At 41.4% G+C, this 16,515-nt stretch overlaps 1 protein-coding gene across 1 annotated transcript in view; it reads left to right on the forward strand.

Annotated features, from left to right (window-relative positions):
• Positions 1 to 16,515, forward strand: part of MCC (MCC regulator of WNT signaling pathway) — a 466,429-nt gene that overhangs the window by 344,563 nt on the left and 105,351 nt on the right. Inside the window, exon 5 of the mRNA XM_058440606.1 lies at positions 3,785 to 3,927. Coding sequence (XP_058296589.1) covers positions 3,785 to 3,927 — 143 coding nt within the window. The remainder of the gene's footprint in view (positions 1 to 3,784; positions 3,928 to 16,515) is intronic.

Below are 16,515 nucleotides of genomic sequence, written 5' to 3' on the forward strand. Positions count from 1 at the left end.
CTCAAGGTGATGAGAGGCAACAGGTCAGTAAAGAACTAGAGTGTGGTGACAGAAGTGGGCCTCACTTTAACAGGCTGCTCCTGCACTAAAGTGCCACATTCCCAGGGTTGACTCATGAGCAGTTGGATGGGTGCTGTTGAACAAGGGTGTTGGCCGGGCGTGGTGGCTCATGCCTGTAATCCTAGCACTTTGAGAGGCTGAGGCAGGCGGATCAGAAGGTCAGGAGATTGAGACCATCCTGGCTAACACAGTGAAATACTGTCTCTACTAAAAAAAATACAAAAAAATGAGCCGGGTATGGTGGTGGGCACCTGTAGTCCTAGCTACCCCGGGGCTGAGGCAGGAGAATGGCGGGAACCCGGGAGGCGCAGCTTGCAGTTAGCAGAGATCACACCACTGCACTCCAGCCTGGGTGACAGAGCTAGGCTCTGTCTCCAAAAAAAAAAAAAAAAAAGAACAAGGGTGCTGTGTTGGTTCTTTTGGCTTTTGCAAGGTGATGGCTTGTTTCCTCCAGTGTTGTTGCCCTGTGGGATTTGCTCCGCTTTTCTCTGCACTGCAGCTTGGAAATGCTCAGTGGATTTTCACTAAGCTTTGAGATCAGTGTTTCAGCCTCTTTGGCTGGATACAATGAGTGTGCACAAATGAATGAAGTATGTTTAATGAGAGGATGTTGATTTGTAGAGATGAACCTTGAGCAGTGCCTTCTCGGTCATTGATACATCCACTGGCTAGGAGTCTATTTTGATCATTATTTTCTGGTATTGTCTTTTCACTGGGGAAAGAATCCCTAGGATGCCATCCTAGTATCTCTTCTTCTCCCCACCTTCCCACTTCTTTCCCTGTTTCTTGTTCTCCAGAAGAGAAGTCTGGGATTCTTTCAGTCCCCTGGAAGCGGTGACCACAGTTACCTTCAAAATGTGTTGTAATCACCTCCCCTGTAGCACCCAGCACAGTCTCATTTAAGAAATGTCTGATATGTGTAGAGGAAGTATTACATTATAGTATTACATTGTATGCTATTTTTTAAAAACTTATGGAAAAATACAGGAATGTAAACTAAATACCTTTACCCTTAGCTAAAAGAGCTTTTTTTTGCCTGTAGTATATTCTTGTTACTTCTCCTAAATGAGTGCTTGAGCTCCAAATATACACCGAGTCTTTTTTTTCTTTAGCTACAAGCCCTGTTCCATCTGACTGAATCACCAGGCTTCATGTTGCCTCTTGTTCATGCAGGTATCCTCCAGGCAGGCTTCTCAGTTAGAGGCAGGGGAAAGATGGTGCAATACCAGAGAGCATGCTCTCCCTCTCCATCTGGTATCCTGGGCAGCCCCACAGGGTCTTGTGTGTGTGTGTGTGTGTGTGTGTGTGTGTGTGTGTGTGTGTGTGTGTGTGTGTGTATAAGCAAGTTTATTAGAGAAACAGAAGAATGGCCACTCCATAGGCAGAGCAGCAGCGAGGGCTGCTGGTTGGCCAGGATCACATCTTTTAGGCAGTTCATGTCAGTCAGTAGGGATGCCGAAGGGCGGTCTTTTGGTGGTTTTTATTGATGGTGTGCCTTTCTCTATATAAACCCTTGAACATCTTCATTGTTCATTGGACTTTGTAGTTTCTTGTCAGCCCAGGTCGTGGTAGTGGCCTGTTGACCTGTAAGGACGTCAAAGAAGAAAGAAGGAGTGGAGAAATAAGGGAAAGTGAGAGCTCATTGAGTGTGTAAGTGGAAATGTTTCACAGTAATTTGTAGCCCTAGAGAACTGAATATGGAAAACAAAAGAGGAGGAACAACCAACATGGGAACATAGGAGTCACAGCATTGATGAGATCCAGGTCAGAGACAGAATTTTATCCTATAGTCACGCTAAGATCTGGAACTGGTGACCTGCATGAGAGTCTCCACGACATCTGTACATGTTCATACAACATGAACACACACACACTCTCTCTCTGAGGTTGAGAACAGAGGCTAACAGCAAGAGTTTGTAGATGTGCTACAGGTCTGAGAGGAACAGTGTTCTGTTCTTGGTTTGTTCCAGAGAAATATGAAGCTCTTTCATTTATTGAAAGAAATTGCCTTTGAGATCCTGTCATTTTTGTGGACTTCTCCTGTTCCTTAAGTATGTAGGATCATGGATGAGAAAGGCCTAACTTCGTGGAAAGAGTGTCTGTGGCTGGTTACGGCATCCTTGTTTAGGAAAGCTTCCACTAGATGTGCCTCTCACTCGACCTTGATCCTTGCCTCTGTTCCCACTTACTTTTTGTGTGCTTGACCTTGAGTGGAGGTTATTTGATGTTTCAGGTTATCACTAAGAATAGTAGTTCACAGGAGTATTTTCCTGAAAGTTTCCCTCTAAGGCTGTGATAAAGCATTCAACAACCTTGTTGCCTCCGATCTTGTTTCTGGAGCTCCAAGGTAACCCCCAGGAAGTTACATAAATACTGATCCAGCTGTTGTTGAGGTGCAGGCCCTACCATGATTGATACCAGATTATTTGTCAGACTTCTTTGTTGAGTACTTCTGTTTCAGTATTCAGTTAGGCTTAGTATAATGTTCAGTTTATCGTTGAAAGCCTTTTGTCCCTGCCCTGGGTTATGCCATTGGAAGCTTAGCTGATTTAGGGAAGGACAGGGGAGGTAGCGGGTGAGAAGTCCTACTCTCACTGGAGATGCAAACCTGCAACGCTGGAAAGCACATGTGGCTCTTGGCACTAAGAAAACATTGTTGAAGATGAAATTAAAGTTGCTTTGCTGACAGGAAATTAATCGAAGCTGAATGTAGTAGACAAGGTCGCAAGCTAGACTACTTGTTCCATCGCTGAGGAATATTTTATTATTATGTAAATGAGATTAAATGCACAGTGACTGGAAGGGATTGAGAGCAGTGGAGAGAAGTCAGAGGTGAACAGGTTCCTCAGGATTTAAACTCTGGCTACACAAATGTTTCTGTAACTCTGCTGCCTCTTAGTCCATCAAATGCTGAGCAAGGGAAGCTCCTCTGCCTCTTTTATCACTATTTCTGCTAAGCAGTTTTCATGACGGTGATATATCGTCATCCATTCATTCCATAACACTCCTAGATCACCCACAGTAAACCAGGCCATTTGCCGGTGCTAGGCTAAATAATGAGAAACCTAGTCCCTGCCTTCCAGGAGCTTATAGTCTGGGAGATAATGATATTGGAAAGCATTACATTTGCAGATAATCCAGCCAGATATGAAGTGCTATTATGCCATTTAGGATGATTTGGTTGAAAAATAGCTGAAACAAACCCTGACAAACTTCAGTGAAAGAGGAGTGAATTGGTAAAAAGGGAAACTGAACAGCCATAAAGGAACTTGGGAAGGGAGCTGTAGGTAGCAGGAACTAAGAGAGATGCTCTTCGAGACTTACTGAATCAACTCCGTGCAACCTTACATCCATTGGCTCAAGACTGAAATTCCCTGCAGAAGGTATCTGATGGATCTAGCTTGGACCACTTGCCTATTTCTTGGCTGTGGGAAAGTGGGGGAGTTGAATAGCCCCACTTGGACAGTGTGCAGTGGCAAAGGGACTGTTTCCCAAAGAGAGATGGAGTGCTAGTAAGGCAAAGACTCCAGTATCCACCGGGGGAATTATAAAATTTAGCCATTGATATGTTTCCTGGGATTGCCAGCCAATGAGCTGACATACATTTTATTTGGGGCCTACTCAGTGTTGGCAGTTGTAATGGTTTGAGGCCACAAAGCTTGGAATTACCTACCTGTAGGTGCATGAATTCATCAATACTTCTGTCCTTTTCCCTTATTCCCAGTGCGAGCAGTCCCACCTCATGAGAGAGCATGAGGATGTCCAGGAGCGAACGACGCTTCGCTATGAGGAACGCATCACAGAGCTCCACAGCGTCATTGCGGAGCTCAACAAGAAGATAGACCGTCTGCAAGGCACCACCATCAGGTACACGGCTCCAGTCGGCTTTTGCTCTGCCCCTTCTGCTAAACCCTCCATCTTGGAGCTGAAGTAGCCCCAACTATTACTATTTTAACTCCAAGACCGAAGTTCTAGTTTGTAGATTATAAACTAGATTATAATGATGTTTTCTTTTTATCTAAGGCTTTTGAAGTGTATATTTCTCTTTGCTTTGTTACACATGTGCTTTCACCTCTCTTACTCTGTTCTGATTTGGGTCCTTACAATAACCCTGGAAAGTAGACAAGGTGGAGGTTGTGGTCCTCAGTTTGTCGATAAGGGTATGAAATCAGAAGTTGAGTGAAATGCTTTAGTCTTGAGTTCTAAATGGAGCCCCTTCCGTCTTAGAGACCAACATCCCTGCTGCTGCTTTTATTCACTGGGTCGATGCGAAATATGCAAACTGTGTCCCTCCCTTGGAGATTTTGAGAGATTTATGAATGTAGCTTATAACTAAGCATTATGTAGGCTTCTAGATAATCTGATTATATTTTGAGCTTACCTCAAATTGCTCTATCAACATGGATTTATCCTCTTACTGGACTCATAAGGCATGGGGCAAGATTTGAGCCATCATTTTACTGGTGAAAAAGCTGGGGCTTAAAGAGAGTGACTGCCTTGTAGTTAAAATTAGCAGAGGATAGAGGTGGGTCAGAATCCAGAATATCTCTGCTTTTAATGAATTTTCTTTTCATAACAATAACTGGTAGGGATTCTGCCTTCCTTACTTATTAATCACTTGGCCCCTAAGTCTCCTGCCACAGTGATTAGTTGGTTGTATCTGCCCTGTTCCTCGGAGGAGAGGTTTGCTTTAAATGACACTAAGCCATGGATGAGAGCATTTTCATGTTCCTGGCGATGCTCAGGGAACAGGCTGAGGACAGCAAGTGGCTGGCACCTACCTTTTTGGAGAAAGAGTGCTTTGTTCACCGAATGCTTACACAAGCCACAATTTTAAAACAGTTTCAGAGGCAGCTACTTTAAACTCTCCTTCTAGAAGTCAGAGGAAACTTTGGATGCATTTTGTTCCAACACCAAGAGTCACAGTAATGACCGGGCTTCTTGATGAGGTTACTAATGGGCATCTGTTTTCTGGGCAAAACTGTGGAAAAGTTTGCACTGAGCTGGAGCCACACAATAAACTGCATATTCTAATTTAGAACCTCAAGGCTTTTAAATTGTATATTGGTCTTCAGAGTGATTGTAGGTTAGAAGTACATGAGCAGAGGAGAATTTTTAGACCAAAAGAATGATTATAGCAGATTTAAAGGAGACTGGCATAGGACACTGGCAAATTTGTGATTTTTATTAATACATGTTGCACTTTTAAACCCTTGAGAAAGTGAAAGCAAATGGGCTCAGTAAGTTGTGAAAAATACAAAATGTGTAAAAATACACATCACCTAGAAATCTCAATTTCAAGATGTTTAAATTGAATGTAATGACCAAACTGCTTCACTTTGAAATGCAGTGAGCTTCTTGACTACAAACATTTATTGGTGCCTTTAATTTAAAGGAATACTACATCTGTGGAGATGTCATATTAAATTCTGCCAGTTTGTGTTATGTAAATGAGCTGGCCCCTCCTTGAGGGGATTCCCCGCAAGGCTGAAAGGCACTTAGACATGTAGACCAGTGAGACAAAGGCTCTCCTTGTCCTCTGAGCTCCTGAGGCTTAGGCATCTCCCCAGCGCTCAGCACTCCAGCAAATTGGTTTGGCCTCTGAATTATTCAGGGTTCTCCAGAGAGACAGAAACCAATAGAACGTAGAGACAGATATATATCTATAAAGACGTGAAAGGGGATTTATTAGGAAGATTGGCTTATGTGATTATGGAGTCTGAGAAGTTTCACAACAGGCTGACTGCAAGCCGGAGACCCTGAGATGCTGGCAACATGACTCAGTCCAAGTTTGAAAACCTCAGAACAGAGAAGCTGATGGTGTAATTCTCAGTCCAAGCCAAAGGCTTGAAAACCTGGGGGAATGCAAGTGCAGGTCCTGGAGTCCAAAGGCTGCAGAGCCAGGAGTTCTGATGTCCAAGGGCAGGAGAAGAGTATTCTACCTCCAGGAAGAGGGAGAGTGAATTTGTCTTTTCTCTTCCTTTTTTGTTCTATCCAGACCCCCAGCCAGCTGGATGGTACCCACATACACTAAGGGTGGATCTTCCCCGAGTCCAACAACTCACACACCAGTCTCCTCTGGAAGCACCCTCACACACACACATCTAGAAATAATGCTTTAACATTTCTCTCAGGTATTCCTTAATCCAGTCAAGTTGACACCTAAAATTAACCATCACAGTCTCAGCTCTTAATATGCTGTGATGGGCCAAATGCAGTAAGAACTAGGCACCGTGGATGAACTCTAACTGCCCTAGCATACCCAGGGTCTACAGAATTGCTTGTCATACTGGACAGACACAGTGGTGGTACCATTGCAGAGTTTGGTGTCACTTAAATCTGGCCTCAGTTAAGAATTTATTGGAGAAGCTAAAAATCATTATTAAGGGCATAGTTTATATAAGCTATGATATATCCACACTTAAGCTATACTGAATTGCTTAAGGAGAGAAAATGACAATCTCATAGTTTTCTGTCTCAGGTCACAATCAAAGCACCAGGCACCTTGTGTGACTTCCCTAAAAAACAAATTCCACTGAGCTGTCCATCCTACAGAAACAGTTCTCCCTCCTCATCCAATAAAGCAAGTCCTATTTTGCTTGGAGACTCTATAACTATTTCATCCCAGGTAGGAAGTGGCAAATATAATCATGTCCCATTCCTACTTCATTCATCTTTATATTTAGGCCTAAAAGTGGTCAAATATCATCATGTCCCAAAGAGATAAGTAGAAAATCCAACTTGGAAAGATACAAGTAAAGCACCAGAAGATTTGTAAGATTCCATTAATTTACATTTAATAAAACTCAGGGAAGTTTTATTGTGTGTTCCTTAGAGGTGCCGGATAGACCTTTGATGCATAGTTTGCAAGTATTTTCTCCCATTCTGTAAGTTGTCTGTTTACTCTGTTGATAGTTTCTTTTGCTATGTGGAAGCTCTTAAGCTTCATTAGATCCCGTTTGTCAATTTTTGCTTTTTTGCTGTTGCTTTTGGTGTCTTTGTATGGTGGTGCACCCCTATAGTCCCAACTACTCGGGAGGCTGAGGCAGGAGAATCGCTTGAACCCGGGAGGTGAAGGTTGCATGTGTCTTTATAGTAGAAAAATTTATAGTCCTATGAGTATATACCCAGTAATGGGATTGCTAGGTCAAATGGTGTTTCTTGTTGTAGATCTTTGAGGAATTGCCACACTATCTTCCATAATGGTTGAGCTAATTTACACTCCCACCAACAGTGTAAAAGCATTCCTATTTCTCTACATCCTCTCCAGCATCTGTTGTTTCCTGACTTTTTAATGATCGCCGTTCTTACTGGTGTGAGATGGTGTTGTGTTTTTGATTTACGTTTCTGTAATGACCAGTGATGATGAGCTTTTTCTCATATGTTCATATTAATTCATGTGTGAGATTAGGAACTAAGGGTTCTAGACCAAGGAGGGAGGAATTCGGGTGGACCGATGATGACTTTATTGATAGGACTTTTCCTGTAAGAGATTCTGGATTCAGTATGTTACTATGTTATACTAATCAAACTAGTATTCACCAGTTTGAATAACTGAAAACTAGGCTCAACAAAGGACTCTGCATTAAATTATGTTGAAATGCCAGAACTTTCCTAGTATAATCTAGAAAAAGTTTAGAAGCCTGAGGAGTCAGCAATGTTGACTGGGAGATAATGTCCTTAAAAGGGGATCCTTGGTACCACTGGACAAATAGAGTCAGAGTGGGCTTGGTTACTATGTTGGTCAACAAGGGCACAATAGTAATAAAAAAAGTTTGGCCTGCTAGGGATTGTTGGGGTGGCTAAGAATGAGATCTCTAGAACTGATATAAATGGGCAGCCTACTAAAGTTTTACTTCATCATTATAGTCAAACTCTGGTCTGGTGAACAGAGACTTTACTTGTCATCACAATGAATAATCATGGCCTCGTCCAATTCCCTTACCTGGATAACAGGCCAGTTATAGAACCAGAGCCCCCTGGATGAAGGGGAAGATTTATCAATCATGCCACAAGTGACTACAGTAAACTTTCCTTTTACCCCTTCAAAGAGAATGGCAGGTACTTATAAGGGAGAGTGTGCAGTGGGGAAAAGAGAGAACCATATTCTTAGGTAGATTACTAGAAATTGAATCTAAACTGATGATAGCCCATGGAGCTTCAAAATATTTGTGGTTCACAAGTCAGAGTAGGGACTTAGGAAGGTATATCAGTCAGCTTGGGCTGCCATAAGAAAATATCATAGACAAGGTGGCTCACACAACAGAAATGTATTTCTCACAGTTCTGGAGGCTGGGAAGTCTAAGATTAAGACACGAGCTAATTTATTTCCCCATTGAGGCTCTGTTTCTGGCTTGCAGATGGCCACCTTCTCACTGTGTCCTCACATGGAGCGAAGAGAGAAAGAGGAAGCAAGCTCTCTGCTGTATCTTCATATGAGGGCACCAATCCCATCATGAGGACCCCACCCTCATGACCTCATCTAAACCTAATTAGCTCCCAAAGGCCCTGTCTCCAAATACCATCACATTGAATGTTAAGGCTTCAACGTAAGAATTTTGGCATGGGCCAGGCGTGGTGGCTCATGCCTATAATCCCAGCACTTTGGGAGGCTGAGGCAGGCAGATCATTTGAGGACAGGAGTTTGAGATCAGCCTAGCCAACACACCCATCTCTACCAAAAAATACGAAAGTTAGCTGGGCATGGTGGTGCATGCCTATAGTCCCAACTACTTGGGAGGCTGAGGCAGGAGAATCGCTTGAACCCAGGAGGTGGAGGTTGCAGTGAGCCAAGGTCGTGCCACTACACTCCAGCCTGGGCAACAGAGAAAAAAAAAAAATTGGGGGGTACAATTTAGTGCCTGGGACCTTCTGTGACTACCCTAGAAGACTCTCCCATCTCTTATAGCTACAGGGCTAGTGTAGCCAAGAATCAGACACTGCAGGTTGCTGAAAGTCAGGTGATAGGTCGCATTATGGACTCAATCCAAATCATAGTGGACCTAGTGATGGCACCATCTGAGAGGTAACCTTTTTCAATGCCCTAGAGATGTGGTAAATGCTCCGAACTAGCAACAGTATGCGGTGCTGTGTTTTGTGGATTGAGAGAATGGAAGTGGCCCTTCTTATGCATACACCTAAAAATCCACTTAAAAAGTTTTTGCTTCTGTTACCCTGATACCAAATGCAGACAGGGGCATAACAACAACAACAACAACAAAAGCACCAACTTCAGGCTAGTATCACTAATGAAAATAGAGGTAAAAATCCTCAACAAAATACTAGCAAACCAAATGCAACAGCACAATAAAAAGGTCATTCACCATGATCGAGTGGGATACCGTTCAACATATGCAAATAAATAAACACAATATACCACATTAACAGAATCAAGGGAAAAAACATGATTATTTCAGTAGATGACAGAAAAGCATTTGATAACCATCCCTTTATGATAAAAACCCTACAATGGATACAAAAGGAACATATTGATATGGTTTGGCTCTGTGTCCCACCCAAATCTCATCTTGAATTGTAATCCCCACATATTGAGGGAGGGAGGTGACTAGATCATGCGGGTGGTTTCTTCCATGTTATTCTTATGATAATGAATGAATTCTGACAAGATCTGATGGTTTTATATGTGGTTGACAGTTCCTCCTTTACATGCTTACACTCTCTTCTGCTGCCTTGAGAAGGTGTCTGCTTCCTCTTCTACCATGATTGTAAGTTTTCTGAGGCCTCTCCAGCCATGCTGAACTGTGAATCAATTAAACCTCTTTCCTTTATAAGTTACCCAGTCTCAGGGAAGTTCTTTATAGCAGTGTGAGAACAGACTAATACACATATCTCAAAATAAAGGCAATCTATGACAAACCCATGGCTAATATCATAGTGAAGGGGGGAAAATTGAAGGCCTTTCTTCTAAAGACTGGAATAAGACAAGGATGCCCGCTTTCATCACTGTTACTCAACCTAATACAGGAAGTCCTGGCTAGAGCAATTAGGAAAGAGAAAGAAATAAAGGACATCCAAACTGGAAAGGAAGAAGTCAAATTCACCTTGTTCACAGAATTATCCTATTCACAGATTATATGATCTTATATATAGAAAGCCCTAAATACTCCAACAAAAAACTTCTAGAACTGATAAATTCAGTAAAGTTACAGGATACAAAATCAACATGTTAAAACCATTTTAACATCTCTATGCACCAATAACAGTCAGTGAGAGAACCAAATAAGTCAATTCCATTTACAATAGCTACAAAAATCTAAATTTTAGATCTAAAAAGGTCTAAATTTTGATTCCTTGCTTGCACTCCTAGCAGGTAAAAAAATAAATAAATAAATAAATTTTGATTCTTATATAATTCTTACAGCAGCTCCTAAACCAGGAGAGCTACGATTACTCAAAGTCCTCAACAAGTAATTCTACCTATAGGAATATCAATGCATGTATGAATCTTATCAGAAGATGTCTTGCACCCATGAGCTGTGCCATCACTAGGTCTATTTTTATTTATATTTTCTTATTTCAGATCTCTGTTTACATCACTAGGTCTAAAAGCAGACTCCTTCAGGAGTAGAGATTGTTGATTACTTCATTAAATAAAGAATTCTAAGCAGCTGAGATGCTAGATAAAGAAAATAAGGATTTCCTAGTAGGAGAAGGAAGGAGTAAATATCAACTGTAGCCTGTAACCAGCTATAGCCTGTAATCAGAAGCAATGGCTAGGCTATGCATATATTCTTGCTTTTATGTATATATGCATGTCCTTTTTTCCTCTTATTTTCTCCTATTTAATTTGTATTTATTTATTTATTTTTGAGACAGAGTCTTGCTCTGTTGCCTGGGCTGGAGTGCAGTGGCGCAATCTGGGCTTACTGCGACCTCTGCCTCCTGGGTTCAAGCGATTCTCGTGCCTCCCCCACCTGAGTAGCTAGGTTTACAGGTATGCACCACCATGCCTGCCTAATTTTTTGTGTTTTTAGTAGAGATGGGGTTTCACCATGTTGGCCAGGATGTTCTCAAACTCCTGGCCTCAGGTAATCTGCTCACCTTGGCCTCCCAAAGTGCTGGGATTACAGGTGTGAGCCACCACGTCTGGCCTCTCCTATCATTTTATATAGGATGAGTTGTTACTGGTAAAACTCATAATTTAGTAGGTAGGTTACATATCTAGGTGGGTTTTAATAGCATTTATATATGCCAACAGTGAAGAATCTGAACACAAAATCAAGAAAGCAATCCTATTTACAATAGCTACGAAAATTATAAAATACCTAAGAATAATTTTTTTTTTTTTTTTTTGAGACAGAGTCTTGCTCTGTCGCCCAGGCTGGAGTGTGGTGGCATGATCTCGGCTCACTGCAAGCTCCGCCTCCCAAGTTCACACCATTCTCCTGCCTCAGCCTCCTGAGTAGCTGGGACTACAGGCGGCCGCCACCACACCCGGCTAATTTTTTTTTTTTTTTGTATTTTTAGTAGAGACAGGGTTTCACCATGTTAGCCAGGCTGGTCATGATCTCCTGACCTTGTGATCCGCCCGCCTCGGCCTCCCAAAGTGCTGGGATTACAGGCGTGAGCCACTGCGCCCAGCCCCTAAGAATAAATTTAACCAAAGAAGTAAAAGACCGACTGGGCATGGTGGCTCACACCTGTAATCCCAGCAACTTTGGGACGCCGAGGCGGGCGGATCATAAGTTCAGGAGTTCGAGACCAGCCTGGGCAATATGGTGAAACCCCGTCTCCACTAAAAATACAAAAATTAGCCACGTGTGGTGGCAGACGCCTGTAGTCAGCTACTCAGGAGGCCGAGGCAGGAGAATTGCTTGAACCCGGGAGGCGGAGGTTGTAGTGACAGGAGATCGGGCCACTGCACTCCAGCCTGGGAGACAGAGCGAGACTCTGTTTCAAAAAAAAAAGAAGTGAAAGTTCTCTACAAGGAAAATTACAAAATTCTCTCTAAAGAAACTGGAGAGGATGCAAACAAATGGAAAGATCCCCATGCTCATGGATTGGAAGAATTAATATTGTTAATCCATTTATGCCTAGTGTTCCATTATTGGAACGCTAAGCTTGTGAGAGTTATTTATATCCTACTGCTCAAGGTCATCACCAACGTCTGATTTTTCACACACACAAAAAATTTCAGGCTCCAGCATAAATGGGTTAAAATGTTAGTACTACCTAAAGTGATCTATAGAGTCAATGTAATCCGTATCAAAATACCAATGTCATGCTTCACAGAAATAGACAAAAAAAATCCTAAAATGTATATGGAACTCCAAAAAAAAAAAAGCCCAAATAGCCAAAGCCAATCCTGAGCAAAAAGAACAAAGCTGGAGGGATCACACTACTTGAGTTCAAATTATGCTACAAAGCTGTGGAAACCAAAACAGCATAGTACTGGCACAAAAGCAGACACATAGAGCAATGAAACACAATAGAGAATCCAGAAATAAATCCACTCATCTACAGTCATCTCATTTTTGACAGAGGTACCAAGAACATACAGTGGGGGAAGGAACAGTCTCTTCAATAAATGGTGCTGGGAAAAGTGGATATCCATATGCAGAAGAATGAAACCAGACACCAGTCTCTCGCCATTTACAAAAATCAGAACAGATTAAAACCTAGACATAAGACCTGAACTATCAAACTGCTCAGAGAAAACATTAAGGAAATGCACTAGGACATTAAGTCTGGGCAAAGAATTTTTAGTAAGACCTCAAAAGCATAGGCAATGATAGCAAAACTAGACAAATGGGATTACATGAAACTAAAAAGCTTCCACACAGCAATGGAAATAATGAAAGTGAAAAGACAAACTACAGAATGGGAGACAATATTTGCACACTGTCCATTGGCAAGGAATATAAGGAACTCAGTAGCACAAAAAACAAATCTGATTAAAAATGAGCAAAAGATCTGAATAGACGTTGCTCAAAAGAAGACATACAAATGGCCAACAGGTAAATGAAAAAGTATTCAAAATCACAATGAGATATTCTCTCTCCCCAGTTAAAATGGCTTCTATCAAAGCATAGGGAATAATGGATGCTGGCAAGGATATGTAAGACAGAGGAAGTCTCATACACTCTTGGCAGAAATGTAAATTACTACAACCACTATGTAAGACGGTATGAAAATTCTTCAAAAAACTCAAAATAGAACTACCATATGATCCAGTAATTCCCTTACTGGGTATATATCCAAAAGAAAGGACATCAATATATTGAAGAGATACCGGCATTCCCTTGTTTCTTGCAGCACTATTCACAACGGCCAAAATTTGAAATCAATGTCAGTGCCTATCAACAGATGAATGGATGAAGATACACGCAAGAGAATATTATCAGCTATTAAAAAAAGAATGAAATCCTCTCACAGCAACATGAATGGAACTGGAGGTTGCTATGTTACATGAAAAAAGCCAGAAAGCACAAAAAAAACAAATATCGCATGTTCTTACTCATGTGGGAGCTAAGGAAGTGGATCTCATGAAGATAGAGAGTATTTTGGTGATTATTAGAGGCTTGGAAGGGTAGGGAGGAGAGAGGGATGAAGAGAGGTTGAATAATGGGTACAAAAATTTAGGTAGGTAGAAGAAGTAAGACCTAGTGTTTGATAATTCAATAGAGTGACTAGAATATTTTATATTTCAAAGTAGCTACTAGAGAATAATTTGAATGTTCCCAGCAATACAAGTCAGGCCAAATACAAGTCAGTCCACTAAGGGCTAGGCCCTTGAGGAATAAAGATTTTGGATTACTTCATTAAGTAAAGAACTAATTCTAACCAGCTGAGATGCTAGCCAAACAAATAAAATATGGATTTGCTAGTGGAGGGAAGTTACAAATATCAACTATAGCCTCATGACCAGTTGCAGAAAAGATGGCTAGGCTGTGCATATTTTCTTGCTTGTGTGTATATATATATATATATTTCTTGCTTGTGTATATATATATATATATAGCATATATATATAACACACACACACACACACACGTATACACACACATGCACTTTTCTTTTTCCTCTTATTTTCTCCTATTATTTCATATAGGGTGAGTTGGTATTGGTGAAACTCATAATTTAGTAGGTAGGTTACATGATATCTAGGTGGGTTTGTCATTGAACTGGAAGAGTGAAGATCACTTTACAATACTATTCTTAGGAATAATGTTTAAAATTTTAAGGAAATTGAATCCTTGTAAAGTTCCAATTAATAGAAAACTCAAAATTATAAATTAGAAAATAAAAAATTAATCAAGTTATTTTAAAAAACCCCTTATATCCCACACTATAAATGATGATACTTTGAATCTCTCGTTTTGAAAAGTTGAACCTATTTAAATTGAATCGAGGAATGACTACAGAGAAAGTTACTATCATTGCTATTGAGATTTAGAAATTGTGGTATGGATAAGAGGGTGCGTATGGTTGGTCACTGAGTAGCTAAAGAGGGTAGAGACTATGATAGCTGTTGTCTGGCACTTGATACCATTCCCACCCCTCTCTTTATTCTCCCCAGAATCAAAGAGGGCCTGGGAACTACCTGTCAGATTCTCTTACCAGCTGGGTTCTGGATCGAGTTTTAGCTCTGCCTATGAAATGCACTCACACGGGTTTGGAAGGCAGAGGGAGGTGGGAGCCATTCTCCCTCAGGCCATGGTGGTGCAAAGTCAGCAGCAGTTCTGGCAAATCTGACAGCTCTTGGTGGCCTTCACTCACCTCTCTTTTCTGCAGCCCTTCCAGCAATTTTGCAGGCGTGGAACTAAGTTAAATCCTTTCTACTTGAAACATGCAGTGCAGTTTGTTTTCCTAACTGAACCCTGCCTAATGTATCCTAAATCCTATCTCCTAGGATTAAACACTAAACACTTTATACATAAGCCCTTCTGAAAAATTTTATTCATGAATATTTTAAACAAATCTGATCATATAACATGCACTGTTTTGTAATATGTGCTCTTTCTCTTAACTGTTATGAGTGGCTTTTTTTAAATGTTCATCTGACTTGGGGAGATTATACAGTGGGATGCGGGAAATGGAAAAATATATCAGTAGCTCACTGGATGTGAAAAGAAAATAAAGAAGGATTTCTAAGCAAATTAAACGTGAGATCTTTTCTTTCCCAAGGAGGTTATTTTCTTTTTTATAAGCTACTCTCATAACATCAGCCTCTCACTACCAAGTCTCATGAGTTGTTCATGTTCTCTGCTTCATCTCCCCTTTGCTCGTTAGCTCACTGCTGCTGTGTGGCATCTGATTTCAACAGTTTACCAAAACCTTCTTGCTATGAACTGAACTGTGGTTCCCGCTCCCCAAATTCATATATCGAAGCCCTAGCCCCCATTGTGATGGTGTTTGGAGATGAGGCCTTTGGGAGACAATCAGGGTTAGATGAATTCAGAAGACTGGGGCCCTGTCTTAGTCCCTTTTTGTTGCTAGAAAGGAATCTGAGGCTGGGTAATTTATAAATAGAAGAGGTTTATTTGGCTCACAGTTCTGCAGGCTGTACAAGAAGCATGGCACTGGCATCTGCTTCTGGTGAGGGCTTCAGGCTGCTTCTACTCATGGCAGAAGGGGAAGTGGAGCCGGCTGTGCAGATATCACATGGCCTGAGAGGGATGATGTGCCAGGCTCTTTCAACAACTCGCTCTCCAAGGAACTAATAGAGTGAGAACTCACTCACCCACAAGGAAGGGCAGTAATCTCTTGAGGGATCCACTCCCATGACCCAGACACCTCCCACTAGACTCCATCTCCAATACTGGGGATGAAATTTCTACATGAGAGTTGGAGGGGACAATCATTCAAACCATAGCAGGCTCTCAAGAAGGTATATTGCCTTTCTTTCATTTTTTTAAAAATTATACCTAAGTTCTGGGATACATCTGCAGAACGTGCAGGTTTGTTACATAGGTATGCATGTGCCATGGTGGTTGGCTGTACCCATACCATACATTAGGTATTTCTCCTAATGCTGTCTCTCACCTTGCCCCCCATCCCGACAGGCCCCAGTGTGTGATGTTCCCCTCCCTGTGCTCATATGTTCTCATTGTTTAACTTCCACTTATGAGTGAGAACATGTGGTGCTTAGTTTTCTGTTCCTGTATCAGTTTGCTGAGAATGATGGTTTCTAGCTTCATCCATGTCCCTGCAAAGGACCTGATCTCATTCTTTTTTATGGATGCATAGTATTCCATGGTATATATGTGCCACATTTTTTTAATTCAGTCTATCCTTGATGGGCATTTGGGTTGGTTCTAAGTGTTTGCTATTCTGAATAGTGCCGCAATAAACATACATGTGCGTGTGTCTTTATAGCAGAATGATTTATAATCTTTTGGGTATATACCCAATAATGGGATTGCTGGGTCAAATGGTATTTCTTGTTCTAGATCCTTGAGGAATTGGCACACTGTCTTCCACAATGGTTGAACT

This window comes from Hylobates moloch, unplaced genomic scaffold (assembly GCF_009828535.3).
Source record: "Hylobates moloch isolate HMO894 unplaced genomic scaffold, HMol_V3 SCAFFOLD_6, whole genome shotgun sequence".
Classification (NCBI taxonomy): domain Eukaryota; kingdom Metazoa; phylum Chordata; class Mammalia; order Primates; family Hylobatidae; genus Hylobates; species Hylobates moloch.